The following is a 25,376-nucleotide window of genomic DNA, read 5'->3' on the forward strand; positions in this document are numbered from 1 at the left end:
TTCTTTCTGGTGCCAGGTCTGCGTTATTTCACCTCCCTGGCGTCAAGTGGATGCTTAATGAGAGCCCTGACTAGGCGCAGCAGACTTGAGAGGAAGCAGCCACAGCTTGGACTTTCTGCTGGCTCTCTCCTCTTCACCTTTCCCAGCTTTCCCTGAATTTTGCCTCTATGAGGCAGCCACAGTCACCCGATCTGTCCTAAGTCAGTAACCCAGAAAAGGCCTCTGACTCGGAAGGAGATGCTGGCGAGGCCTGTGGCCACTGATAAATGACACTGGACAGTGTGAAATGGCAGTGCCTTTGTTTATCTCTATCCTCTTGGCAGAAAAAGCAGTTAGATGGAAAATCTTGGTGTTTTTAAGGACCAGTGCCATCTCTTCTTGTAATTCCTGTCCCTGACAGCAGAATCAGGCCTGGAGTTAACTAGTGGTCAGACCTTCCAAACTTGCACCTTCTTTTAAATAGCTGAAGTCAGCCATTAGAAAACCAATCATTTGCTCATTTGGCAGACCTTAATTCCGGGAGAGACAGAGGAAGCTCCCCGGGGTGGGGGTAGCTTCTGGAGGAAAGTAACGAAACAAAAACTAGGCTGTGGATTTGTGAGGCCATTTCTGTTTTAAACAGAAGAAAAGCGGAGCCCTCCTAGCTAACGTCAGCTGTGGAGTTGAGAGGGCTGGGATGGAGCCAGAGAAGATAGAGTGAACTTCCATACAGAAGCAAGGGTACCCCACCAGACACCCTACCTACAGGGAAGTAAGAGAAAGCTGTCTGTCCTGAAGGGCTGTCAGAATGGCTTGAGCCATCCCTCCTTTCCCTGAGAGAGTACTGATCCCCAATAAAAAGAAAAGTTAAAATAAAAGAAAGGAACCAAGCAGATAAAGACCACATATCAACGCCCACTTCATTTATTCAGCATATTTTAGGAGCAGCAGGCTACTGTTCCCAGAGTGTCTACTGAGTGTAGGCATGTTTCGCACACTCTAGTGTTCTCAGCAACCCTTCAAGGTCAGTATAGCACACCACCTTCTGCAGGTAAGGGAACTGAGGCTTTTAGAGGTTAACGTTGAGCAAGGTAGATGGGAGGTGCAGGGTTCCCGTTTATTCTCTCAGACTCCAAGGTGAGCTTTGCTCTACCTGGTGCCTGGGAACTAAACTTTGTAGGCACCTGTCTGACAGGATGCTCTCCATCTCCCCCATCCCCTCACTCGCCCCCCCTCCAGGTGTTCTCTCCCTGCCATTCCTCCTTGCTTGGCTCCTTCCAGCCCTGCATCTGGTTCCCCAGCGCTGTGTTTAATGAAGAATCTCACTTTTAAAGAGTAGTTTAGTTTTGTCTACTTGTTGGAGGGAAGAGGGTCTCTCCTAAGGGAAAACTCCGGGTCAGACCTTTCAACAAAGCAACCATGAAGAGTCATGGCTGGCCCTTGGAGGCCTGGAGAGGAATGGCTGACCTGGGTTTCTTCTGCTCCAGAGTTGACTCTGACAGGACAGGGTGGTACAACCTGCACAGAGAACTGGGAGGTGTCACCTGTGTCTCATCCTGGAGAAGAGCTCCCCTTTGTCAGGAAAAGCTTGCTGCTGTTGCAGGCACTGCAGCCTTCTGTAATGAAGATGTCCTGTGTGGGCTTCTGTTCTCACCAATCCCCAGCACAGCTTTGCTTATACCCTAAAGGCGGTTGCCCCAGGTCCTCTCAGTCCTCTTTGCCAGCTCCTTCTCCTGCTTAGGTTCATTTGTAAATACTGAACCAAAACCCTGCCAGATTTTTACATCCTCAGCCTGTGGTCAAATGTGCCTGGCCCTATGTTGTTGGATGGATGGGATTGCACAGTTGGTAGCATCAGGTGGGAGGCAAACTGTGAATTTTCTCTTTTCCCTCTCCCTCCCTCTTCCCAACTCCCTCCTTTCCTCTTCTCTTCCTCTCTCCTCTTCTAATCTCCTCTGTCAGTCTACCTGTCTGTCTGTCTTGGGGGGAGTCCTAGAGATTGAGCCTATGGGTTCACACGTGCTGAGTGTGGACTCTACCAACCTACGCCCCCCAGCCAAGAATTCAGATTCTTGAACACAGCCATTTCTTTGCAACATCTGGATTCAAGAGCTCTCTCTGACTGAACCTGCTGCGTTCCAATCCCATCTTTAGGAGTCATGAGCTCCAGGGCCTGTGTCACACTCCAAAGGGTGACACATACTTGAGACTGGAAGGCAAAATGAAAACATGAATTTGGATTCTTTACTCTGGCCCAGGCATGTCTTGTATGTATAGGAATGCATATTTCCCTTTCTGGACTTACTGCACTGACTCTTCCACCCCCTTTCATCCTGTCACATCCTGATCAGCTTCCTTTTGTCAGCACTAAAGAGTTGACTTCACTATGCACTGCCTGAGGAATCTTCTGCAGGCACCTCCGAAAGCCAAGAGCCTCTTCCACCTGGCAGGGTAGAATTCCCCTAGTTCTTGCAGAGCTGGCAACTTGCTTTAGATCTAGACTCTGCTCTAACCTAGACCCTTCACACGCTGGAGTCCAGAACCTGACTCCTCAAAGGGTTCTTGAGGCCAAAAAGGAGCATCCCTGTCTCCCTCACCTGGGACATATTAGAAATGCAAACGTTCAGACCTTTCCCCAGACCCACTGAATTCAACCTGCACCACACAGTCACACAAGAAAGGTCTAACCAGTGTGACCTGATGAAGAGTCACCCCTGCCTGAGTAGAGGGAATAGAGATGGAACCAAGAGGCAGGAAGGAAGAACAAGGCAGGCACCCAAGTTGGAGGCCTCACGTGGAAAGATGAACTGACATGATTTTCCCTAGAGCTTCAGAGTGGTTATAGGAGACTCACCCTTGTAGAGAGGAGGGGAGGAAGGGGATGCATGGTGCCAACAAGATAAGGGCTTGGGAGCAAAGGTCACATGCCATATCAAAAGAGGGGAGCAGAGGCAGCAGGGTGGGTCTCTTCAGGCGCCTACCTCATCGTACCCAGGGCGGCAAGGCTTCTACAGATGAGAACAGCACTTGCCATTCAGCCTTGAGCTGTCAGGATGACTGAGTTTCTTCCCTCCCTCCTGCTGGCAGAGTCACCCTCGCCCACTGGCTGGATTACTGGGAGAGGATGCTCAGGAAATGTTTGTTGTATCGAAAGGAAGCCACAGCTTGTGCAGAGTCTGGATAATTCACCAGACGTGGGCCTCATGGGGGGGCCCTGGATGGAGTTGGAAAGACACATCCTGATGTCGTGCACTTAGCTGAGGTTGCTATTCCTCTGACTGTGTGCTTGCTTTTGCATGGCCTTGGTGAGGAGAAGTGGAGAAGGAAGAGAGGGCAGGAAATGGCCGTGGACTGCAAGGTCTATTCAGGGCACCCCTGATGTCTGATCTGGATATGGAGGAGGGAGGCTCAGCACCTGCTAGTGAGCTCTCTCATTCTCCCGTGGCAAAAAGGGAATCCTAGCCCCGTTCAAAGAGCCCCCTCCCCCCCCATGCTTCCTTTTTCCCAAGAAACTTTGGGTTTTACTTTTCCACTCCCAATTGTGTTCCTGTCAGCCATGAGCCGCAAACCACTTTCTCTAGGCCTCAAGTGACTATTGAAATCTCAGGTTGGCCATCTTAGAAGACCAGGACTGTGAGTCACCTGGATGAAAGGCATGGTTATCAGAAAGGGGTTAGGCTGGCCACACTAGCTTTGAAATTACCTCGAGCTGAGGAGCCTGAAGGCTTGTGACTGGAGAGGGAGACCTGGCAATGACGAACTACAAGGAGCCAGGAGACCCATGTATTCCTACCAAATCTAGCTTGGTAGGAAAGGCCTATGGCCTACGTAACAGTAAGCCCAGGCCAGGGATACTTGCCTTGAATAAGAGATCCCAGCCTGGCAAATACACCAAGAGCCTTGCCTACATGTAAAAACCCACTAGTGTAGAGAGGTATGCATAAGAGGCCCTCACATGGTGTCCCTGCAGAATTTCACCACATTGCTCAACCAGAAAGGCCCCAGACTCTCACCAGCAGCCATAACTCCCACCACACAGAAGACTCTTGACTGAGTTCTCCCCTCCACAGCCTAGCTCCCCGACTCCGCTGAGCTTCACTCAGCATCTTCCTGCAGGGCCAGGACCTCCTGGCCTGCTTCTTTTACTTGTGCCTCTTGCCCTTGGGCCAGTTCCTCTGGGGGGCCTGCTTCTTGGTGTCAGGTTCTGCTGGGCCCCAGCCTTCCCAACCCTGTCCTCTTTGGGCTCTGGGGTCGGTGCTTCTCTCTGTGACTCAGTGCAACTGTGGACTTCCAGCCCAGACTGGTGGTCGTTGCACCCCAGGGTCTGCTGCTCAGAACCATTTGGCCACGACACTGGACTTTCCTGAGCCCCAGCCTTTGGACTGAGTACACATGTACATTTTTCAGGCTTGGGGCTGCTAGCTCCTCCCACAGAGAGGTCAAGGGGAGCCAAGTCAGAATGTTGTGGAGAGTCTGGGACCAAACTGACTGTAGAGGTTCCCGACTCTCCTTTTAGCCCCTCTGAGGAGGCTGGAGTTGGGCTGGTTGCAGGTATGGTCTCTTGTCTGTCTGGCTCCCTTTCATTCTGCTTCTGTACGCATTCTTCCTCTGCAGTGGAAGTCTTCGTGGTGCTCTGGCCTCCCTAAAGCAAAAGAATAATAGCCGAGCTGGGTAGTTAACTTGGGGCGTCTGTCCCCAGCCTGTCCTATCCTGTGCCTAAGCACCCACCTCCAGGCTCTGCAGCTCGTCATCTTCTTTCATGTCATATCTGCAGAAACACAAGCAAGTAGCAGGTCCTGTTCCAGGCTCCACCTTGCTTCAAGTAACCTCCTTCCCAGCTAGTAGCCAGGGAGAAGCTAAAGCCCAATGGTCTCAGAGTAGAGCCAGGGAGGCCTCTGGATGCTTCCTACCCAGCCTGACCTTACTTCCCAAACCTAGCCATTTCCTCTGAGCATTCATCCCAGATCCCTAGCTGCTGTTTATGACCAAGCCTGCTGCACCTTGAGATCCACTGGGACTCCAGGCATGTTCCTACATGCTCTGCCTGGGAAAGGCACACCTCACATCCCAGGGGGAGTGTGCTGTTGTAATTACCACAGCCTCTGGGTGGCACCAGGCTCTAACCACTACCACCTCTGCTGGTGGCCTTTCTTGGTATCTCATTAACCTGTGGCAGGCAACAAGCGGTCAGGAATCGGGAGCCCTGGGGATGGAGCAGAGGGACCTGGGCCAGTCCAGGAAATTAGGACACCTACATACCTGTCTTGATTTTGTCCCCTGTCCCCTGTTACCTTCGGGCCCTGCCAGTTAGCCTCTCCTTCCCCTGGGCTTTGCTGCCTATGGTGGATGTCACTGAGGGTCTTCCAGATTGTCCACCCTGACCTGCAAGACATTACGGAGGATGGAGGGCTGTAACAACTGCCTTCACCAACTGAAACGACTCTGCTCCTTTTCCGGCCCCAACTCACATTTTCTATTCAGGGATGACGGTGGGTGCTGAGGCTTCTGGTAGGTTCTAGGACCTAAAGGGAAACAAAGCAAATGGGGATGGAAGGTGTCAAAGGATCTAAAAACAGAAACTAAAGCTCTCTAGTACCAGGAAGCTTCCAATGGCCAGTCATTCCCTCAGGAGTTCTACCTTCCCAAAGCCCAAGCTATTGCCCCAGAAAAGCCTTCCCTGGCCTGGGGTCCTGTGCTGTGTTTACACTGCCTAGCTAAACGAGTTGGCCAGCTCATTGGCCCCTAGGCTCTGTGTATGAAGAAGGAAATCACCAGAAATTCACAGGACTCCTCCCACAGCAAGCTAGGGAGGGTCAACAGGACTTTTACCTCACAAGGAACAGCATCTGGAAAGCTCCCACTGAATCTAGCCTGAGCTCTAGCTCAGAAAACACAAGAGAGGTCAAGTAGTGTGGGAGGGGAAAGAAGGACAGAATTTTTCTGTGTTCCTTTCATCGTTAATGAAAATAGAGGATAGTGGGATCCTATACGAGATAGGAGGATCATGAGATCTGGACCAGCCTGGGCTAAGACTATCAAAACACAAACAAGGCACAAGAACATGAGGTGGGTATCTGCTCACCCTTTCTGCTGCCCATGGCCAGGTCCTTGTCCCTAGGCGTGTTGCAGTTCTGTGGCCTGTATAGACAGAGGAGGTCATTAAGTCACTAGTGGCAATGTGGGCAGAGGTTGCATCAGGCTCCTCTTAGGCACTGTCTCCCCTAACCCCAGAGCTCAGGGCAGCACAAAGTGGTGGTCCCAAGAAAGAGGGAGCACACAGAACACTGGAACCAAGGTCTGACTAGAAGTCTCAGGCAAGTCTTCTCCCTCCAAGAGGCACCCATAGTTAGCCTTATCCCAGTCCCACAGCCACAGCAAGTTGCTTAGCCATGCCACCCACATGGGCTTGGCTTTGTTCAGGTCCCACGGGCGGCTCCAGTCACCCTGTGGGTTTCTGTGCCGGGCAAGGCGGGCCAGGTCAATCTGCTCTCTCTCTTGTTTCCACTGCGTGTAGTCCCAGCTGGCCTCAGGGGACAGCCCCAAGGGCTGTTGGGGAAGTGAACCTGGGACCACGCCTGGACTCCGGGGCTCCAGAACACCCTGCAAGGGGAAGACACTTAATATTATGGGGGAGAAATAGGGAGAAGATTTGAGTGGAGCTCGAGTCGGCTGAGCCCCTTCCTCTCTCAAAGTCTCCACTTCCCAGAACATAATTAGGTCTATCTCATCTCCAGCATGCTGTGCTTGCTGTGGGCTGTTTGCACGCATCCACTTGTTCACTGCCAGTTTGAGACAGGTAATTTAACCTCTCAGAGTATTATGTCCTTATCTGTGAAAGGAGGCGTCTCTTAGAGTTGTTGGTGTGGCTAGACCGGCCCTAGATAGGAGGGGCACCCATAGGCGGTGAGCAAAATCAAGAACAATTACAAGGGGCTGCTGCCACCTAGAGGTCACCGCTGGCACATAGCCAGTCACCTACACATCCCTCTGACACCTTAGGGGGTGAGAGGCCTGGGTCATATTATGGCTGGATAATATATCTGGCTTAATTATTTCTCACTGCAAAGTGGATATTGGCCAGAGAAGGGGAAGAAGGTAAGAATTCTCACAGGTGGTGCCTAGGCCAGGTTTGTCCAGGCGAGGGGCATACCTGCCTTAGTTTCTCTGCCTACTCCAAATGGGGATTGTGTCCCTACCCCTTCTTGAAGATGTACCTTCCCTGCTGAATCTGAGCTGGAAGTCATCTGCAAGGGAGAACTCCTGCCCCGGCCTCCTCCAGATGTCCCCTTTGCCCTTGGGCTCCTTGCTTGGGTCATGGGTTTCTCACTTACTATCCGTTTGGCCTGGAAAGGATATAGATAGGGCATCATGGCTGAGCCAAGGGAGGGCGAACTGAGGTCTGGAAGCCTCAACTGCTCACCTTGGCTTTGTTTTCCATGGTGACAGCAAGTTCCACCCGGTCCCCCATGCTGAAAGTACCCCGGGAGTCTGCAACATCTTCGTCATCTGTCAGTGTGGTAGTCGCTCCAGGTGAAAGGGGCGCCCTGGTCCAGTTTCTGCTGACCACCCTCTTCTCCTGCAGAGTGAGATGCTTGTGTCCTCAGGCCACATGGGTAATTCTGAGCAGAACCTGGGTGCTGGGTGCTGGGGGGAGGGGCTCCCTAGGTTTGGGTTCCAGCCCTAGGCTTCCCTGGAATGCCCATGGCAAAGCTTGGCCCTTCAGGAGCCCACATGCCAATGGCATTAGTTATTCAGAACTCAGAGCCAACAGAGGGATCCAAGAGGCCACAAGGGCTTGTCATCTCTGAGTCAAAAGAAAAAAAAAAAAAACATCCAGAGTATGCAGCCAATATGGCCTTATCTCTAAGACACTGTTTCTTTTGCTTTCAGCCCAGACTTCCCCCTCCACTGCTTCCTACAGGGTTTTAGCCTCAGGGTCTGGGGTAAGGAGAAGTCTGTGCTCTGTACATGGGCATATGTGCAGAGCTGTAGCACTGGGAAAGTCTGTACAAAGGCTTCTGTTTGGTGGCCTTTCATTTGCGGCCCTTTGGAGAAGGTGGCAAAAAGCTTGCTTGTTGCTGAGAGGCACCCAAAAAGGCACTTAGGAGAAAATGGGAGAGTCGTAACCCCCGGGCATGGACCAGGTCTCAGCCCCGCCTGTCTCCAAGGGGATACTTACACCGGGAACCTGGCTGATGGTGACCGTGAGGCTGTCGGGTTGGAGGAGCCCTGGGGTGGTCACAGCCATGCCCCCCTGTTCCGCCTGCCTACGATCTTCCTCGATCTCCTGTAGGAGGGCCTGAGGTCAGCAAGGCCATGGACCCCAGGCTCACAGACACACAGACGCTGACAGGCCTACACAGAGAAACACCAATGGGACACCAGGGGGCAGAGGCACCACATAACCAGTGCCCAAGACTCCGACCGTGCCTCTCTGAGAGACTATCTACCCAAAACCCTGGGCCAGAGCCTGGGGACATGGTCTAGAGCCCTCAGAGAGAGCACCCACTGAGTAAACAGCCTTTTGAAGTTAGCCAGGGACACCAGCCACAGGCGTCCTCTTAGCTGATACAACACACTCACCTGGTACCTTCGTAATAGGGCCTGGTTCTTCTTGCGCAGGGCAACTATCCTGCGGTCCAGCTCCGCATCTTTTTCCTCATGCCTGCGCATTGTGGACTCAGCTTTGTGGGGCCCCTGTAGAAGGCGAGGAACCCAATACAAGGAACAGGTTAGAGCCCCACACGGTGAAGGAGGTTCCTTAGGAAGATGGTCTACAGAGGGCCAAAGCCCATCCCAGTGAGGCCTCTCTGCCACTTCAGGGGCTCAGGTCAGGGCTTCATACCCAGGGCCTCTGCTCCCAGCAGCAGGCTTCCCCTCCCCCTGGCTCCCCAGGGGGTTCTGCTGTGAGCACAGCCTGGAATGAGAGTTAAAAATGGCTCTGGCAGCCGAACCTGCAGTGACTGGGAAGCTGCCAGGGGATTCAGGAGGTCGAGGGGGGACTCTTTGCCTCCCAAATCTAGAACCACACACACAGAGACAGGCTTTAGCTTGGTTCTGGCCTCCCAGTCACTGGACCCCACTCCCTAAGCCTGTGCCTAGGCAGAAGGAGAGAGCAGCTCCTACGGGCCTAGCCAGCCCTCCAGGTCTGAGCTGCTAGCTGATGGGGTAGGAGAACAGCAGGCCCATAGCAGCTCCAGCTGAGAGTTGCTCTGGGGGAGCCATGCCTGTGCATCAAGATCTGAGGTTCTTCTCTGTCTGGCTGTGGGGGTCTGTGTTTTGCTCAGTGCCTTGCCCAGCCCACCACCTGCCTCCTCATGGCCCTCTTCCTCCCAGGCCCAGCTGCCACCAGCTGTCCCCAGAATGTGGCTGCTTAGTAGCTTAGCTCCCTCCCATCCTCTAGAAGCCCCCTGCCAAAGAGGAGGTGCCACTCACAGCCAAATGCATGGAAATACCAGGCGCTGAGAGAATTCCAAAACAGCTCCCGGGAGCCAGGGCTAGAGGAAGCTGGAGCCCCCGGAGCCGGCCTGTCGGCCTCTCCCTGCCGGCTTCAGCTCTGCGGCTCAGCACAAGAGATCATGTTGTGATTACAAAAGAGTGCTCTGGGCTCCCAGCCAGGAACGCCTAGCCGCCACCCCCACCCTTCCACTCTCAGAGGGCGAGGACCAGGGCACCAGCAGCTGGCTGGTCTTGTCTAGCACCTCTCCCTGCCCTGCCTCAGTGTCCCCCCCCCCATCCCACAGGAGATCTAGACACGCAGGGCCCACTTCCACCTGTGGTCCTGAGCCCCAGTAAGATTGTATTTGCCGGAAAATGGGATAGCCGGCAGTGGGCACGGGACGGCATCCTACAGCCGGCCAGCATACGTGGGTCTTCATCCCTCCCACTAGTAGAAAAAGGCAAGAGATTCAAGTTCCACCTGCTGATGGCCCTCCCTCGAGTGTTTCTCTACTTTCCTCCTGCTCGTCCAGTCAGCGAGTCTTAAGTCATTAGATAAAAGTGAGAAACCTTTTCCCCAAGGCCATTGCACACTACCACAGACCTAAAATGCCACTCGCTCTCCACCTTTGGTCCCTGAGGTGGAATGTGGTTTTCTCTGTATGCCAAGCATGGCCACTCCTGGAGGCCTAACACTCTGGGTCTCAGACCCCTACCATGCTGAAAGGAGCCTTTCTCTGGGGTCCTTAACCCAGCGGAGGCTGGGAACAGTTAACAGCCTTCTTCCTTTGGGATCCTCTCCCAGAGCCCTTTCATGCCGTGCACTTCACACAGCAGAAGCCAGTCTCTGCCCAAGGGTGTCTAGGTCAGCTTCAGTTCTTATGTGGTCCTGACTTCCAGGCCTTCACATGAGCATCACAAACTCTGGCATTCCCCATGTTCCTGACTGACCAAGCCTCAGACATTTTCCCTCACCACAATCTACCCCCACCCCGGTCTCTAGCCACTATCCTCAGCCCCTTTGCTGTCCAGGCTTTCGCCCCTGGCCCCACACCCCATCTCTGCAGCTCCAGAGTTCCCATCCTGCTTGCAAATGCCACTATGTACCTCCTCCCTTCCTGCCGGATGTTCCCACTGAGTCAGACTCTTGTCTACTTTCCCAGCAACAGTGACGCACCCAAGCTCCTAGATCTCTGTCTCCCTCTGCTTTTGTCGGAGAGGGACACTCACACACACACACACACACACACACACACACACACACACACACGCACGCACGCACGCACGCACATGCACACACTTCCTCCACCTTCTCTGCACCCTGCCTCACAAATACTGCTAAGGTCAGCTCTGTCCCACAAACCTCCAGAAGTCTCAAGCGTCCACTATACCCGCCCCTGCTATGCTTCCTTCAGCTAGGAGGGCTACCCAGTCTTAGAGGGAGAGATACCTAATGCAGTCCCCCTCTTTGTAATTTTAGTCCTTGATCAGGTTTAGTGGGGAGGGATGTAGGTTTTTGTCCTTCTCAGCTTCCACTCCCAGCCAGGGTCAGAGCAGAGGGGTCAGGAGGCACAAGCAGAAATCTGGTCACCCTGCAGAGAGGATGACCCAGCCCCCTGGAAGGACAGCAGGAAGATATCCTGAATGTAGAAATAAAACTTTCCCAGCCACTAGGCTGAAGGACCGTGCACCCTGAACAACCCACAGTCAAGACTGAAGCCCCAGTTGCAAGCCACAGTGTTTCCAAGTGCCACTCACAGCTTCCCCCGCCCTTAGGCAGCCCCCACAAAAAACTCTGTTTACCTGTCTGCTCTGCCACTGGACAGAGGCTGTCTGGGAACAGAGATTGGTATGCTAAGTGCCCTGAGCTTCCCCCAGGGCCTGGCCCAGTGCCCCCCTGTGGTAGAGCATCATTGCCTGCAGAATGAATATGGAATTAGTCAACGCTACACTGTGCCACTGTGGGTACCTATGCACAACTGTGACTGCCTTTCTGACCACTCAGATGCACACATGCTGAAGAAAGCAGGTGAGTAGCGAAGGATCCCAGGGAGAGGGGCACGGGGTGGGGGTGGGGGCATGTGGGGAAATGAGAATTTCCAGTTCGATATTCCCAAACCAGGGGTCTTTTACTCTAAGTCACCACTAGGGGGCAGAAGCATTCCAAAAGCTAGGCTATCAATTGGAGTGGGGGTGAGGTTTTCCTTCACCCCTCTTTCTCACTATCATCTCCCAAATCTAGCTCAATCCCACCTTGGAATTCCATCAGAACAGTCAGACTACACGGAGGTAAAAGCTTTATTTTATTGATGAGCCCAGACAGGTGTTGTCTCTTACTCCAGCTGCCTCACCTGTTTGTGCTGCAGACAATACAAAAGCTAGGGCGGTGGCCTTGCTGTCCCCAAGGCCTCTTATTACAGCTGCTCTACCAAAACAAGTTTGATTGAGACTTCTCTCTCTGTGCTCTCTCTTTCTCCTACAAGGGTTGGGCGGGATGACCTAGCCTGGGCTTGGATCTCTGCTCTTCCCAAGTGGCTCCCCCTACCTTCCCAGGTCACCTACCAAACTCAGGTGGCCACCACACTTTTAGGGCCTACATCAGATGCACTTTATTGGTGGCGTCTGGAAAAATACAGTTGGAGCCAACTTCAAGAACAGGAGAGCTGGAAGTCCAAGCTTCTCTCTGGGGAGAAACCAGGGGTTCTGCCCAGGAGGAAAGGCCTAGAAGTAGCCCTGCCGAGACCCTCTTCCCCATTCCTGTCAGTCAGTGTGGATGTCCCCACTGCCCCCACTGCTGCCAGGGGAGGTTGGTTTACCAAGTATAGTGTTTGGCCCTTGGCCTACTCCTCAGGCTCCGTCTAGGCAGAGGTAGATGGATTCCAGTCTCCTTCCTCACAGGCAATGGCCCTTATCTCTTTACTCTATAAAACCAGGTGGCTATCTCTCAGTGAGTCATACGATGATAACATTCAAATACCTAGCAACATCCATATTTGGAATAGTGAGCAGCCAGAGTAAGGTTCAGGCAGTTTTCCTCTTGCCTCAGGTAACTTCGCGGTAGCCATCTCCCCCCTTGAAGGAGTGCCTGGGGCTGCCTGCCTCGCTCAGTTCTGGGTTCTGAGCACGTTGCAATCACCTAGAGTATAGGGGTCACTTGTGCTAGGGGCCATTTGTACTAGGGATGTCCTGAGGTGCCCCTTTAGCATCCTTTCTGGATCTCCTTTCCTGTCTCCCACCCAACATGCCAAAGCCAGGTTCCTGCACCACCCGCTCCAGGCAATCCCCTGTCTGCTCCCTTTCTAGGCCTCAGACCATTCTCTCCACACCAGCACTGGGTTCTTCTGGAAACAGATCCTGTCCTGTACCTGCCTGCAGATCCCAGCAGGCAGTTCTCGGCTCCCACCCGAGTGCTCAGGAATGGCTCTTTGTTGGGGCTGAGTCCTTAGAGGTCACTGGTGGGGAAATGTTGAAAAAGATAGACAAGATTAGGTTGGAGAGGGCCTACTAGGGAGGATACCCTCCAGATGGAACGAGAAGGCAGCTCAAAGCACATTCTTTTCTGCTTGGTCCCAACGCCACCCTCCCCTACTGTGGACATTCCTGTCTCATGAAATGTCCTGACTCCTAGGCCTGGAATGGAGACCTCAAAGTACATGAAGTCAAGCTGGAGGGACCAGTCCTGAGCAGGCTTCAAGTCCAGGCCCCACCTTACCAAAAGCATGCATGCCACAGCAGGGTGGCTTCTGGAGGGAGCAGGTGACCTACCTGTCCTCAGACTGGGTGTTGCAGCCTGGGACCATCCGCAACCTCCCAGGCTGCAAGGCCCATTCTGAAGTCACACCCAACCTGTATTATGTTCAACAGCCACAGTCCTAGCAGTGAGAGGTAAACCCCGGTGTGGGACTGACCCCCTGCCCTGGAGGCTCCTTGGGTTGGGCCTCTGTTCCTCATGGTGGAGACAGAGACTCACAGAGTTCTCCCAGAACCCTGCATTCCATCCCCTACCAACTGCCACCCTTGGTAGAGGCTGAATGTCGCCTGCATCAGGGCCTACCCATCACACCCCATTGGCAGAACATCAACTGTGGGCCTCACCTAGCCACATAAGCAAGACCCATACAGGAAGAGGCAGAGAAACAATGGTGACTGCCCCTGCCCTGTGTGTGTGTGTGTGTGTGTGTGTGTGTGTGTGTGTGTGTGTGTGTGTATGTGTGTGTGTATAGACAGGGTTTCTCTGTGTAACCCTGGCTTTCCCGGAACTCACTCTGTAGACCAGGCTGCCCTGGAACTCAAAGATCCACTTGCCTCTGTCTCCCCAGTGCTGGGATTAAGTGTGGATGGTGGCCTTTACTAGCAAGAGGATGTCAGGTTAGGAAAATAGCAGCCAGACTGGGGAGGTCACTAGAGGGCAGCCTCAGCAATGACAAGTCTAGGAGATTTATTGAAGATTCCAAGGCAGGGCTGATGAGGCCCTGTGACAGGCAAGGAAGTAGAAGCCAGAAAGTTTCAGATGGGCCAGGAAGGAACTGGGACAGACACTCCAAGGCAATGTCCAGACACCAGAAAGTGGTACCTGGGGGATCTGGGAAAAGAGAGAGCAAGGGAAATCTTCAGGGAAGACAGGAACCACCATGGACACAGAGCCAGGACTCAGTCTCCAAGTCTTAGGCCAGGAGTCCTCTTGGGAGCAGAAAGAGCAAACCTGTGACTCCCTAGAACACTCCTCATGTAGGCTTGGAAAAAGGGGCAGAGGCCCAGGGGCAGAAACTACACAGGCTCTGACTACCATGAAGCTTCCCACCTCAGGCTGGGGTGTGGGTGAGGCCACACCCAGTCAAAATAGAGGGGCCTGGCACGAAGGGTGACATGGACAGAAGCCCATGAGCAGGCTGAAGTGTGGGTAGGAGCTAGCCAGGTGCAATCATGAAAAGCCAGAGGTGATGTGTCCAGCAGCCAGAAGCCCACTGTGAAGCCAGGGGTGATGGGTGAGAGAGTCAAACAGGCCAGCGATGTTTACACTCACATTGCACATTGCACTTACACTACAGTAACACATTGCAGCCCATAGCTTATGGTTGCTGAGCCTCATACCTGTGACAGCATTTGATCTCCTCAAGTCTGTGAATGAGCCTGGGCTGGTGCTATTGACATCTCTGGGGGGACCAAAGTCAGTGACCTGCTTAAATGTCTCTGTGGGTGAGGCCTTCTCCCTCCTCCCTGGCACTAATAGCACTTTCTCCAACCCACGTCCAGGGTGGGCTAACTTTGGCAGCACAGCCATTGCAGCCCAGGAAGCAGGGTGGACTGACTAACTCTACAGACGAGTATTGGAAGGTTCGAAAGAGGGTTAGTATCCTGCATTGGGAGACTATTGCATGTTTTCATCAACCCAAAGAGCTCACGTGTTGTCCCCCATTGCTCTAGGAGACTCCCATACATCTCTTCCTTCTCCTGATGGTCTCGGTTCTAATCCCTGCTTCTCACCACAAAAATACCCTCCTCACATCCCAGGGATTATTGGCAGGAAGGTCCCCTCTGTCATTAAACCAAGCATTTTGGGACCATTTATTCCCTGTAAGGCACAGGGCTGACAGTGGAGGGGATGCACATTTGGATGAAGCTCAGCTGGCCTTAAGCATGTTAGAACTGTGGCTATAGTCCTAACCTCTGTTGCGGATTGGCCCCAGTGTGCCCATCACTGCTCTGGCAACCTCCTTGTCCTGGAAGGTCTCTACTCAGACTACCCACAATGTCTTATCTTCTCTGACTATCCCATCAAGACAAAGTTCAGGCCTTCTTCGAAAGCCCTCAGCACCTCTACTTTGGCCTGCCCTGCCCCAAGCCAGGAGCTCAGAGCTTGGCTCCAGAGAAAGAAGGAACTGAAGCTTCTGGAAGCCAGGGCACTGCTCCCACCTCCCTCCTGGGAGGGTCTATGAGGACACAGAGCTCTTTTCTCAGTCTCCTGCCCAAGGCTGGCAGTGAGGTAGGTGTAGTGTGATTATCCCTTAGAGATAACGGGAAGATTTCTGAAAGAGAAGGGCTGGTAGCACGGGTGGTGATGGGCATAGGAAGTACCATCTGCTCACACTGCAGTGTGGGAGCTCTGCAGGCGCCACACTTTGCAGACCTCCTCTGGGGCTCTGCCTGTCTGCTGCTTCTACCCTGGCCCAGTCTCCTCATGAATGTAAACAGAGCAGAGTCCTTGGCGCCCTGCCTTCTTATAAACCAAAGTCTCTGTGCAGACTTCCAAAGGAGTTTCCAAAGCAGGCTGGAGGGTTTGGTCCGTTTGTTTTTAATAAAGATTTATTTATTTTATGTATGTGAGTACACTTTAGGTGTCTTCAGACACACCAGAAGAGGGTATTGGATCCCATTACAGGTTGTAAGCCATCTTGTGGTTGCTGGGAATTGAACTCAGGACCTCTGGAAGAACAATCAGTGCTCTAAACCACTCTTAACTGCTGAGCCATCTTTCCAGCCCCATTAAAAAAAAAATTTTTTTAAAGATTTATTTATGTATTTATTTTGTGTATATGAGTGCTCTATGTGCATGCACGCCTGCATTCTAGAAGAAGGCATCAGATCTCATTATAGATAGCTGTAAGCTACCATGCCGTTGCTGGGAATTGACCCCTGAAAAAAGCAGCCAGTGCTCTTACCACTGAACCATCTCTCTGGTACCACCCCTCCCCCCCCCTTTAAAGAAATGCCTTCCTGAAAGGAAGATGGTTCAACCTAAGAAAAGCCCAGACTCCTAGATTGTAGGCCTGGAGAGATGGCTCAGCAATTAAGAGCACTGGCTGCTCTTCCAAATGAGCAGGGTTCAATTCCCAGCACCCATATTGCAGCTGATAACCAGCTGTAACTTCAGTTCCAGGGAATCCAATGCCCTCTTCTGGCCTCCAGTGGTACCAGGCATTCACATGGTGCACAGACACAAGTGCAGGCAAAATACCCACAATGATATATGTATGTATGTATGTATGTATGTATGTATGCATGCATGCATGCATGTATGTATGCACCTAGAGCTGGTCCTGGTTAGCAGGTGCCTTCCTCCCCAGCACTGAGATAAGGAAGACTCACCCTGTTCCTCAAAGCTTTCTTCTTGTTTTCCAATGGTGGCTATGGTGCTTTTTATTTTACAATTCTAACTGAGGTCAAATTGACATGCCATAAAACCACACATACTTGAATTGTGCAAGTTGTTTTGGTATGTGTATACTTCATGAAGCCATGATCACCGCTGAGATAACAGCCATGACACCTACTCCATTGTTTACCCCCCTCCCCTCTTTCTCCACTGCCCTCAGGTCTGCTGTGTTTATCAGTTTTCTAGGTTTTTTTTTTTTTTAATTCTAGACAAAAACATATAGTATGTATTCTTTGTGTGTGGCTTCTTTCACTCCACATAATTATTCTGACCTCCTGCTACAGTGTGGTTTGTATCAGTTGTTTATTCCTTCTTAATATTTGATATATGCACTACATTTGATTTATTGACTCACATTTGGGGCAAGACAGAGACTATTCCCCAAACTACGAGGAGCAGTTAGCACAAATCTAACAACCTGGGTTTCCATTCTTCTTAAGCATGATTTACCTTATTTCCCCTCGTTGTCTTAGTTAGGGTTTTACTGCTGTGAACAGACACCATGACCAAGGCAATTCTTATAAGGACAACATTGGAGCTGGCTTACAGGTTCAGAGGTTCAGTCCATTATCATCAAGGTGGGAGCAGGGCAACATGGGTAGGCAGGCATGGTGCAGGCAGAGTTGAGAGTTCTACATCTTCATCTGAAGGCTGCTAGTGGAAGACTGACTTCCAGGCAGCTTGGGTGAGGGTCTAATAGCCTACATTCACAGTGACTCACCTACTCCAACAAGGCCATACCTTCTAATAGTGCCACTCCCAAGCATATATAAATTATGACACTCATAAATTCTAGATATCAGATCTAGGGACCTGGGCATTATTAGGTACAATTACTGAGCTACACCCCAGCCCTGTCATTTTTTTTAACATCTATTTTTTTTATGTGTATACACATACATCTCTTTTCCCTCGCCCTGCCATGTGTGTGTTTGTGTCTGTTTGTGTGTATCTGTGTTTGTGTGTGTCTGTGTGCTTCAGTGTCTGTGTGTGTCTGAGTCTGTGTGTCTCTCTACCCGTGTATGTGTCTGTGTATCTCTATCTGTGTATGTATATGTCTCTCTATCTGTGTGCATCTCTCTGTGTATATCTGTGTCTCTCTGTGTGTGTATGTGTCTGTGTCTCTCTATCCTTGTGTGTCTGTGTATGTCTCTCTGTCTGTATGTGTCTGTGTGTCTTTCTGTGTGTGTCTGTGTATCTGTGTCTGTATGTGTCTGTGCGTGTCTCTCTATCTGTGTGTGTGTGTTTGTATGTGTGTCTGTGTCTCTCTATCTGTGTGTGTCTATGTGTGTCTATCTGTGTGTCTCTGTGTGTGTCTCTCTGTGTGTGTCTGTATGTGTCTATCTGTGTGTGTCTGTGTGTGTCTATCTGTGTGTGTATTTGTATGTGTGTCTGTGTCTTTCTATCTGTGCACAGTGTTAGTCAGCCTGCCCACCGCACTCTTCTCCTGACTTGAAGCTGTCTAGTGTAGTGCTATTACAGTTTTCTTCAGTTAACCTTCTTTTTAAAGGTTGTTCGCACATTTTTAGGGTGCCCTTACTTCAGCAAAGGAGAGGGAGTAGGAGAGCCTTAGAACTTTTGAGGAGAAAATAAAAAGCTGTAACATACAATGTACTGTATCAAACTATTTTACATGAATGACACAAGTATTCTGAATAAAAAAATTGAACATTGTTAAAAACAAGGTGTTATGTAATAAATTTATTTTTCATAAGTCAAAAAAATCTGTGTGTCTGTGTGTGTCTATCTGTGTGTATGTGTGTGTCTGTGTGTGTCTGTGTGTATGTGTGTGTCTGTGTGTGTCTCTCTACCTGTGTCTGTGTCTGTGTGTGTGCCTGTGTGATTATGTCTATGTCTATCTGTGTTTCTGTGTGTATCTCTCTCTCTCTCTCTCTCTCTCTCTCTCTCTCTCTCTCTCTCTCTGTGTGTGTGTGTGTGTGTGTCTGTATCCGGCACGCCATGGACTGTTGTGTGGAGGTCAGAGTACAGCTTTTGGGAGCCCGGCCCCTGCTTCCACCATATGGGCTCAAGTGATCAAGCTCAGGTTGTCAGGCTGGACAGAGGCGAGTGCCTTCACCCCCTGAGCTATTGCCAATCTCAGTCTTATTTTTATTTTGGCAGGTTCTCATTCTGCAGCCTACCTGGTAAGGATCTTGTTTTGAGCAACATTTTAATATCAGGAGAGGGCCCAGCCATCTTCCAAAAAATAAAACCATAAACATGGAAGGAAAAAAGATCCACGCAAATGTAAACCACAAAAAAGGAAGCCAGTCATTACCCCACCACAACTAACCAGCATTTTTATCAAAATTCATTCACCAAGGGGCTGGAGAGATGGTTCCACAGTTAGAGCACTGTCTTCTTACCAGAGGACCTGGGTTCAATTCCCAGCTTCTGTATGATAGGTCAGAACTGTGTGTGACTCCAGTTTCAGGGGATCCAATGCCCTCTTCAGAATCTAGGACATTCTGGTTGGCCTTCACAGGCACTGCGTGCATGGAGCGCACAGGCATGCATGCAGGGAAGGCACCTGTACACATAAACTTTTTAAAAATGAAAAAAAAATCATCCATCAAATTTACTGGGCACACATTAATGCCAGAAGAGCAGTCAATGGCCAAGTAACTGAAGAAGACACTGTACCCCTGACTCTGAGGTGTGCAGAGTCCAGTGGGGATAAGAGGCATTAGAAGAAAGGATCTCAGAAGCTAGAAAGCTCAAAGCAGGGCTCCTGGTCTGCCCGAGGGAGCACGCGAACCAAGTTTTATGGCACAGAGCAAGTGCTGGGGCATCAGTACCAGCAGCCTACAAAGGACTTGGCAAAGAAAGGCAGAGCAACTTGGTAGCTTGAGTTCCAAACATTTTCATCCTTTCTGCCTCATCCAGAGCTCATCCCCATGGTCCCCGTTCTGTGTGTGATTTCTGTTTCCAGACAAGCTCACTGGACTGGGCAATAATTTAAGAACTCTAGGCCATAGATTCCAAGGCAGGAATGTACCAAGGGTCACTTTCCCTCTTCCATGTACTTGGAGGAGCCGATGGCCCTGTCTAATTTGTGGAACTCGGTGTGCTAGCCCTGGGTGAAGCACTCACCTGTGACCTTGCACCTGGCTCTGAAATGTTCCCTACTCTCCTCATCCGCCCCACCCCACTTTACCTCTGCTTTCTAGTGCTCTTTGCCCAGGTGGAGATAAGTCCCTCCCCCTTCACTTCCTGAACCCTCAGCCCTGGACTCTCCTAAGATCTTGTGACCTAACCTAGCCCCACCCTGTCCTGTACAAATACTCCCTGGAGGGGAGACAGTCTCAGTCTTCCAGTCCCTACTCTCCAATCTCAGGTAAGAACCTGGCCCTGCTTGCAGAGAGTGGTAAAAGGAGAGGGTTCTCTGTGAGTGGATGGGTGCCTGTGTGGTCCTAGACAATCTGGGTGTGTGTCTGTTCACTGAACTGGTGCCTGTGCCTCTGGATCTTTGTGAGGATAACGTATGTCTGCACGTGTTGATGGGTTTCTAAAGGCTTGCCTGTGTCTGTGCCTCCCCAGCTTCCAGGCTAGCCCCTGTACCTCCACTCTGCAGGAGTGAGAACTGACACCTCAGGTAGAGAGGCCACTTGAGAGTTATGGGTTTGCAAAGTCCCTCCTAGAACTGAAAATTCTTGTTTCTCAGTTAGGTAGGCCTGAATGGAAAAAACATTCCAAGGACTATCTTTTCTCTTGCTTTTAATTCAGGTCTTGATTGGCCCAAAGGTTTCCATTAACATCCCTTCACACACTTAAGTCCAGTCTCGTGAGACTCTTCCAAGCGCATCATCAGTCAAGGGGAAAGAGTAGGGAAGAGTTGAGGCTGGAGAGCTGGCTCGGCAGTTAAGAGCACTGGCTGCTCTTCTAGAGAACCTGGGTCCAGTTCTCAGCACCCTCATGGTGTCTCACAGCCATATGTAACTTCAGTTCTTGAGTATCTGGTTCCTACTTTGGCCTCCATGTGCACTGCATGAACATGGTGCCCAGACAAAAGTTGAGGCAAGACACCCATACATATAAAATTTTTTAAAATTAAAAAAAAAAAAAATAGTAGAGAACCAGAAAGGCTATGGGCATAATTTGGGACTGATTTCAGCTGAACACACAGAAGCCAATAAAAATGAATGGTTTTCTAGGGCTGGGGAAAGGCTCAGTGGTAGAAAGCCTGCTTTCTAAGTACAAGGCTCCAGATCTGATCTGCGACTCTGTGCCTTTGTATTAGAGGTGTTTGTGAGTGTGTGTGTGGGTGTACATCTGTGTTCATTTGCCCAGTGACTATATGAGTTCAGGGGGTCTTGATGCCTTTAGTCTTCAAGCTACTGTTTTATAGGGTCATCAATTCTGGTTGTCAATTGTACTTTGCATGCCAGGTCCCAAAAGACAAGGCTAGACCTCAGCAGATCACTCAATGGCTCCACGTGATGACAGCTTGTCAGTAGATGACAAATTGACTCAGACGTTAAACCCCTCACCCTCTTCCAGTCTGCTGGAGGAGACAATAAGCAGTAAGGACCCTGGAAGGCTATCCATTTTTCTGTGTTGCAAGAACAAAATCCTGAAGGTCCTCCTCCTCCCCAGAAGCCCATACCCACCCATCTGTTCTGCCCCTCCCTACTCTGCATACACCGAAGGATACAAGCCTCCCTACCCCCCCTCAATACCGAGACCTACCCTACGGGGTGGGGGTATCATGGCCAGGGCACTTGGCAGGCACCCCTTTCTTCTTTTGAAGGGACTATGTATGCACAGCCCTAGGAAGGAAAGAGATTAGATTGGGGATTAAATCACTGCAAATAAAACTTTATCTGCTAACCACAGGTGTTCGGTGTGTCGCTTCCTGCTCTTGCTCCATAAAGATGCATCCAGGTAAGCAGCATGACTGGGTGGCTAGGAGGTAGAAGAGGGAAGAGAAGAGAAAGGAGGGGGGTAGGACAGAGGCAATCAATCAGCCATAGCTGTTGAATGCCAAGTGTGCTTGCATATGTGTGCGTGTGTATAGGCGCGTGTGCACAAGCAAACCTTTGCATTCCAAAGAACACTTTATATTTAAGAAACAAGTCTATACATCCTTCATCTCAATAGCTCTTCAACCTCAGGAGAAAAACAGGCAGGTCCCTCACCCACGGTACCCATGAGGCCCTAGGGAAGTTAGGCACTGTGCTCAAGATGAGACCATGAGAGCACTGTCAGGTCTGGAGCTCTTGGAAGCCATGCTGTTGCCTCCCCTCAAAAGACACAAAAGAGCTAGAATTCCCACCCAAGCCCACCTTTTGGGACACCCAGTACCACACAGATGGCTTCTGCAGAATGAGCTGATATGTCCACAGTAGGTATCTCGACATCCCAGTGATGTGGAATTCCTGCTGGACAGTAAGGCAGAGGTGAAGTTAGAGAGATTTCCAAGCCATAGACAGCAAGAGCAAAGGCCCAGAGCAGAGACCAGAAGGTTGTAACCAGGATATAAGGAGAAGCCAGCACAGAGCTCTGAGGGGCTATAAGCAGATGTTCAGGGATGAATCGGGGAGGCTGGCTGGGGCCCAGATGGAGACAGAAGAGGAAGAATTGGGGTTTACCACAACAGCATGCCTCCCTAGTGCCCTGAAATTTGACCAAGGTTAGAAGGGCAGACCACTGGCAGTGTGGAGAAAACCTTAACCTCCTACCTGGCCCTGTGCCACCCAGGGGACTCAGCCAGCTCTTGAGCCCACAGGGATGCAAAGTAAGCTTTGTATTGACTTTCAATATGAATCTGCTGTTAGTGGATGAATGAAGGAATGACTGTCAGGCAAGTGGCCAAGCCTGAGGAGCCGTGGTGGGGGCAGGAGTGAACACAAGACTAGCATCAGAGAGGAGGCAGGGCAAGTTGTCCCCTTCAAAACCAAAGGACTGAAGCCACTGTTTCTTTTCCCCCTTTCTCTCTAACAGATGGCAAGGTAGGATCGTTCTCCAGCCTTCCTCCCTCTCCTTCTCCCTGCTCTCTCCCCCCACCCCCCACCCCCCGCCCGGCTGCTTCTTTCAGGCCTCTCACCTTATTCTTGGACCAGGACTTTGCCCAATGAAGCCAGGAAGACTCAGGCAGCAGCCTGGGAAGGGCGGAGTGCTGCCGCATCCGCCCACCCCCTGCCGACTGCAACCTTCTCCTTGGCAATCTCTCCTCTGTTTTCCCATCTGTCTCTCTCCTTTCCTTACTTCCCTCCCCTGGCCCAGCAGCCCATCCTCTCCCCTGCTGTTTCCCAGCCTGTTCTGTGGCTTCCCTGGCTGGCTGGCTCGCTGGCTCTCAAGCCCCAGCCACACTGCAGGCCTCCTAGGACAGGTTTCTGGGGGGAAGAAAGGGAAGGCTGCCTGCTCACCACCACGCCCTCCCAACCAGCAGACAGACTTCCTGGCCTGGATCTGGGACCCCGCCATAGAAGGGTGGGAAGTGTTTCCTAGAGTGGCTGAGCAGTGGAGGCAGGGACTGATGTAAGAGGATAGCCCCCAGTTATGGAGACTGTCTTCCCTGTAGGTATTCTGCCCTATCAACCCCTTGGATGGCCAAAGCGGAGTAGGGAGCCATCCCGCTCCTGGAACAGAGGGCCATAACCTCATTTCTACACCACTCATTTCACACCAGATCCCAGTGCCCTGTGATTTTCCTAGGCCTATAGGAAGAGACAAACACTCCTGGTCTCCAGCCAAGAAAGGTGAAGCAATACTCTCCCAGGCCTCTTAGATCTGAGAAGCAGAACTTTCACTTCTTCCTGGTTAGGTCTGGCAGCTGCTCAGGGGCATGATAGGCTCATACTTAGACACCCTGTGTGTACATATGTGTACATGCTTGTGTACCCACCTGCAGGCCTATATCCAGACATAGCTATTTTGTTGTGGTTTTGTTTTGCTTTTACAGTACTGGGTTTATGGTTTATGGACAAATTGTCTACCATTGAATTCCATACCCAGACAAAGGTTTAAATTTTTTATTTAGTTACTTTTATTTTTGAGACAAGATCTCCTCATGTAGCCTCGGCCTGGCCTGAAGCTCATTATGTAGATCAAACTAGCCTTGAACTCACAGAGATCTGCCTGTTTTTGCCTCTTATGTTGCTAGAATTAAAAGTATGTACCACCATACCTGGCCAAAAACTTTAAATACAGGGATTCCTTCTATGGCCTTGGCCGGCCTGAAACTCACTATTTAGATAAGGCTAGTCTTGAACCCACACAGATCCAGCTGCCTCTGCCCCCTTAAAGGGTTAAGGGTGTGTGCCACCACACTCCACAACCACAGCTATTTAACGCACTTCTATCTATACACAACACATCCTTGCTGTCCACCCTCTGCCGTTGACCCACTCTTCTTGCTGCCTGGCTTTCTCCCCACCTTTCAGAGAATTCTTCTCCAGTCTCCCCAGCTTTATCTTTGCTCCCAAGTAGGGAGCTGTCATTTCTAGCAAGACGGAACTTGTAGCCATTCTTCTAGGATCCCCAGACTGGGGAAGGGACCTATTAGATAATCTTGCTTCTTACAAATAAATAACTCAAGATCCAGGAAAAGAGGTCACAGCTCTGCAAAAGGAATAACCCTAAAGTAGCTAGACTCTCTCCCCCTTCCCTTGCCCAGTACCTAAAGGGCTTCACTGCAAAAGAAGCAGGGCTAGGAGCAGTTCCTTGCTACCTGTATCACCCAACTTCCCACTACACCCCCTTGCAGATGCCCAGGAATCCTGAGTCCCTTGGGGAGGGGGGGTAAAGAGGAATTGATTGCAGCCATTGGCACTGGCTTTGCACCCTGGCATTTCTCTTTTGGCTTTCCACAGGGGCATTGCCAGGGTCATCAGCATTGTGGGCCACCCCCTGGCCATGGTCCAGGACACTGTCATGGGGGACATAACCCTCCAGGACATGGTGGTCCATCCCATGGCCATGGCCCAGGACACTGTCATGGGGGACATAACCCTCCAGGACATGGTGGTCCATCCCATGGCCATGGCCCAGGACATTGTCATGGGGGACATCACCCTCCAGGACATGATGGCCCATCCCATGGCCATGGCCCAGGGCACTGTCATGGGGGACATCACCCTCCAGGACATGGTGGCCCATCCCATGGTCATGGCCCAGGACACTGTGGGTCTCACTCTGGTCCACGTCATTGAGAAATCAGAAGAAACGAAGGCACAAGATGAGGAGTCTGCATGGAATCCCCAGATGACCTGGCACTGGGTCTAAACCAGAATTTTCCCTTGCAAATAAATAGCCTCCTGGAGGCCATATTTGTTCTTGTTAGAGACTGTCTTTCTTCATATCTAACTGGTCCTCCAGCTCAGTTCTATCTAAATTTCCTTATGAAAACCAGATCTCCATCTTGGCATTCTCAGAAGTTTGACTAAGTGACACCCACAGCATATGGCTGCTTAAGATCACTGATCTGATGGGGCTTTGACAGCTTCCTATTGTCCAAATACATTTCCTGAAAACACACTGAACTCCCAACCTTCTTTTATTACAGTCTCCTAAATCCCACTCCAGGTGAGGCATGTTCTGTCTGTCTTTCACACCTGCACATTTCCTCCCTAGCCAGCTGCAGCTCCACTGTCTTCAGGCAGTTTTCCTTTAAGCTATTAGAAAGAAACAGCTCTCTTTGTACCCCGCCCTTTCTCTGCCATAACCTGTAGATCAGAGATGGTATCAAACATTTCCTAGGCCTAGCCAAACACTGGTGACCTGGCACTGATTTAAGGCTGCCTTTATCTCTCCAGCCAACTGTAAGTCACTCTAGACCTCTAGATCCACTCAGCCCATGCCCTGG

The 25,376-nt window shown here is 51.1% G+C and overlaps 2 protein-coding genes and 1 long non-coding RNA gene across 4 annotated transcripts; 1 reads left to right on the top strand and 2 right to left on the bottom strand.

Annotated features, from left to right (window-relative positions):
• Positions 1 to 885: 885 nt before the first annotated feature.
• Ccdc9b (coiled-coil domain containing 9B) lies at positions 886 to 9,559 on the bottom strand. 2 transcript variants are annotated; one of them, XM_031371470.1, is made up of 11 exons: positions 9,415 to 9,559; positions 8,563 to 8,676; positions 8,159 to 8,266; positions 7,400 to 7,555; positions 7,194 to 7,322; positions 6,380 to 6,579; positions 6,062 to 6,117; positions 5,448 to 5,501; positions 5,271 to 5,361; positions 4,708 to 4,747; positions 886 to 4,621 (listed from the first exon to the last, which is right to left on the bottom strand). In XM_031371470.1, exons 1-11 carry the CDS (start codon positions 9,424 to 9,426, stop codon positions 4,079 to 4,081), a joined length of 1,503 nt encoding a protein of 500 aa, XP_031227330.1. In that variant the 5' UTR covers positions 9,427 to 9,559; the 3' UTR covers positions 886 to 4,078. The 2 variants fall into 2 exon arrangements, with proteins under 2 accessions (XP_031227330.1, XP_031227331.1); XM_031371471.1 differs by lacking the exon at positions 9,415 to 9,559 and having other exon boundaries at positions 8,159 to 8,334.
• Positions 9,560 to 12,023: 2,464 nt separating this feature from the next.
• Positions 12,024 to 13,394, bottom strand: LOC116092326. The gene is made up of 3 exons (XR_004119207.1): positions 13,326 to 13,394; positions 12,783 to 12,869; positions 12,024 to 12,394 (listed from the first exon to the last, which is right to left on the bottom strand). It is a non-coding gene; the product is annotated as an uncharacterized LOC116092326 (long non-coding RNA).
• Positions 13,395 to 24,411: 11,017 nt separating this feature from the next.
• Positions 24,412 to 24,838, top strand: LOC116092328. The gene is made up of 2 exons (XM_031373634.1): positions 24,412 to 24,517; positions 24,581 to 24,838. Exons 1-2 carry the CDS (start codon positions 24,428 to 24,430, stop codon positions 24,794 to 24,796), a joined length of 306 nt encoding a protein of 101 aa, XP_031229494.1. The 5' UTR covers positions 24,412 to 24,427; the 3' UTR covers positions 24,797 to 24,838.
• Positions 24,839 to 25,376: the final 538 nt, after the last annotated feature.

This window comes from Mastomys coucha, unplaced genomic scaffold, assembly GCF_008632895.1.
Source record: "Mastomys coucha isolate ucsf_1 unplaced genomic scaffold, UCSF_Mcou_1 pScaffold15, whole genome shotgun sequence".
NCBI lineage: Eukaryota > Metazoa > Chordata > Mammalia > Rodentia > Muridae > Mastomys > Mastomys coucha.

What these genes read in the sequence shown, in the direction of transcription:
- Ccdc9b (XM_031371470.1), bottom strand. An exon ending in CCATGGAAAACAAAGCCAAG is followed by an intron (nt 7,323 to 7,399) that starts GTGAGCAGTTGA and finishes TATCCTTTCCAG; the next exon opens with GCCAAACGGATAGTAAGTGA. An exon ending in GGCCATGGGCAGCAGAAAGG is followed by an intron (nt 5,502 to 6,061) that starts GTGAGCAGATAC and finishes GTTTCCCTTTAG; the next exon opens with GTCCTAGAACCTACCAGAAG.
- LOC116092328 (XM_031373634.1), top strand. Translation starts at nt 24,428, where the DNA reads ATGGTCCAGGACACTGTCATGGGGGACATAACCCTCCAGGACATGGTG. An exon ending in AGGACACTGTCATGGGGGAC is followed by an intron (nt 24,518 to 24,580) that starts ATAACCCTCCAG and finishes GTCATGGGGGAC; the next exon opens with ATCACCCTCCAGGACATGAT.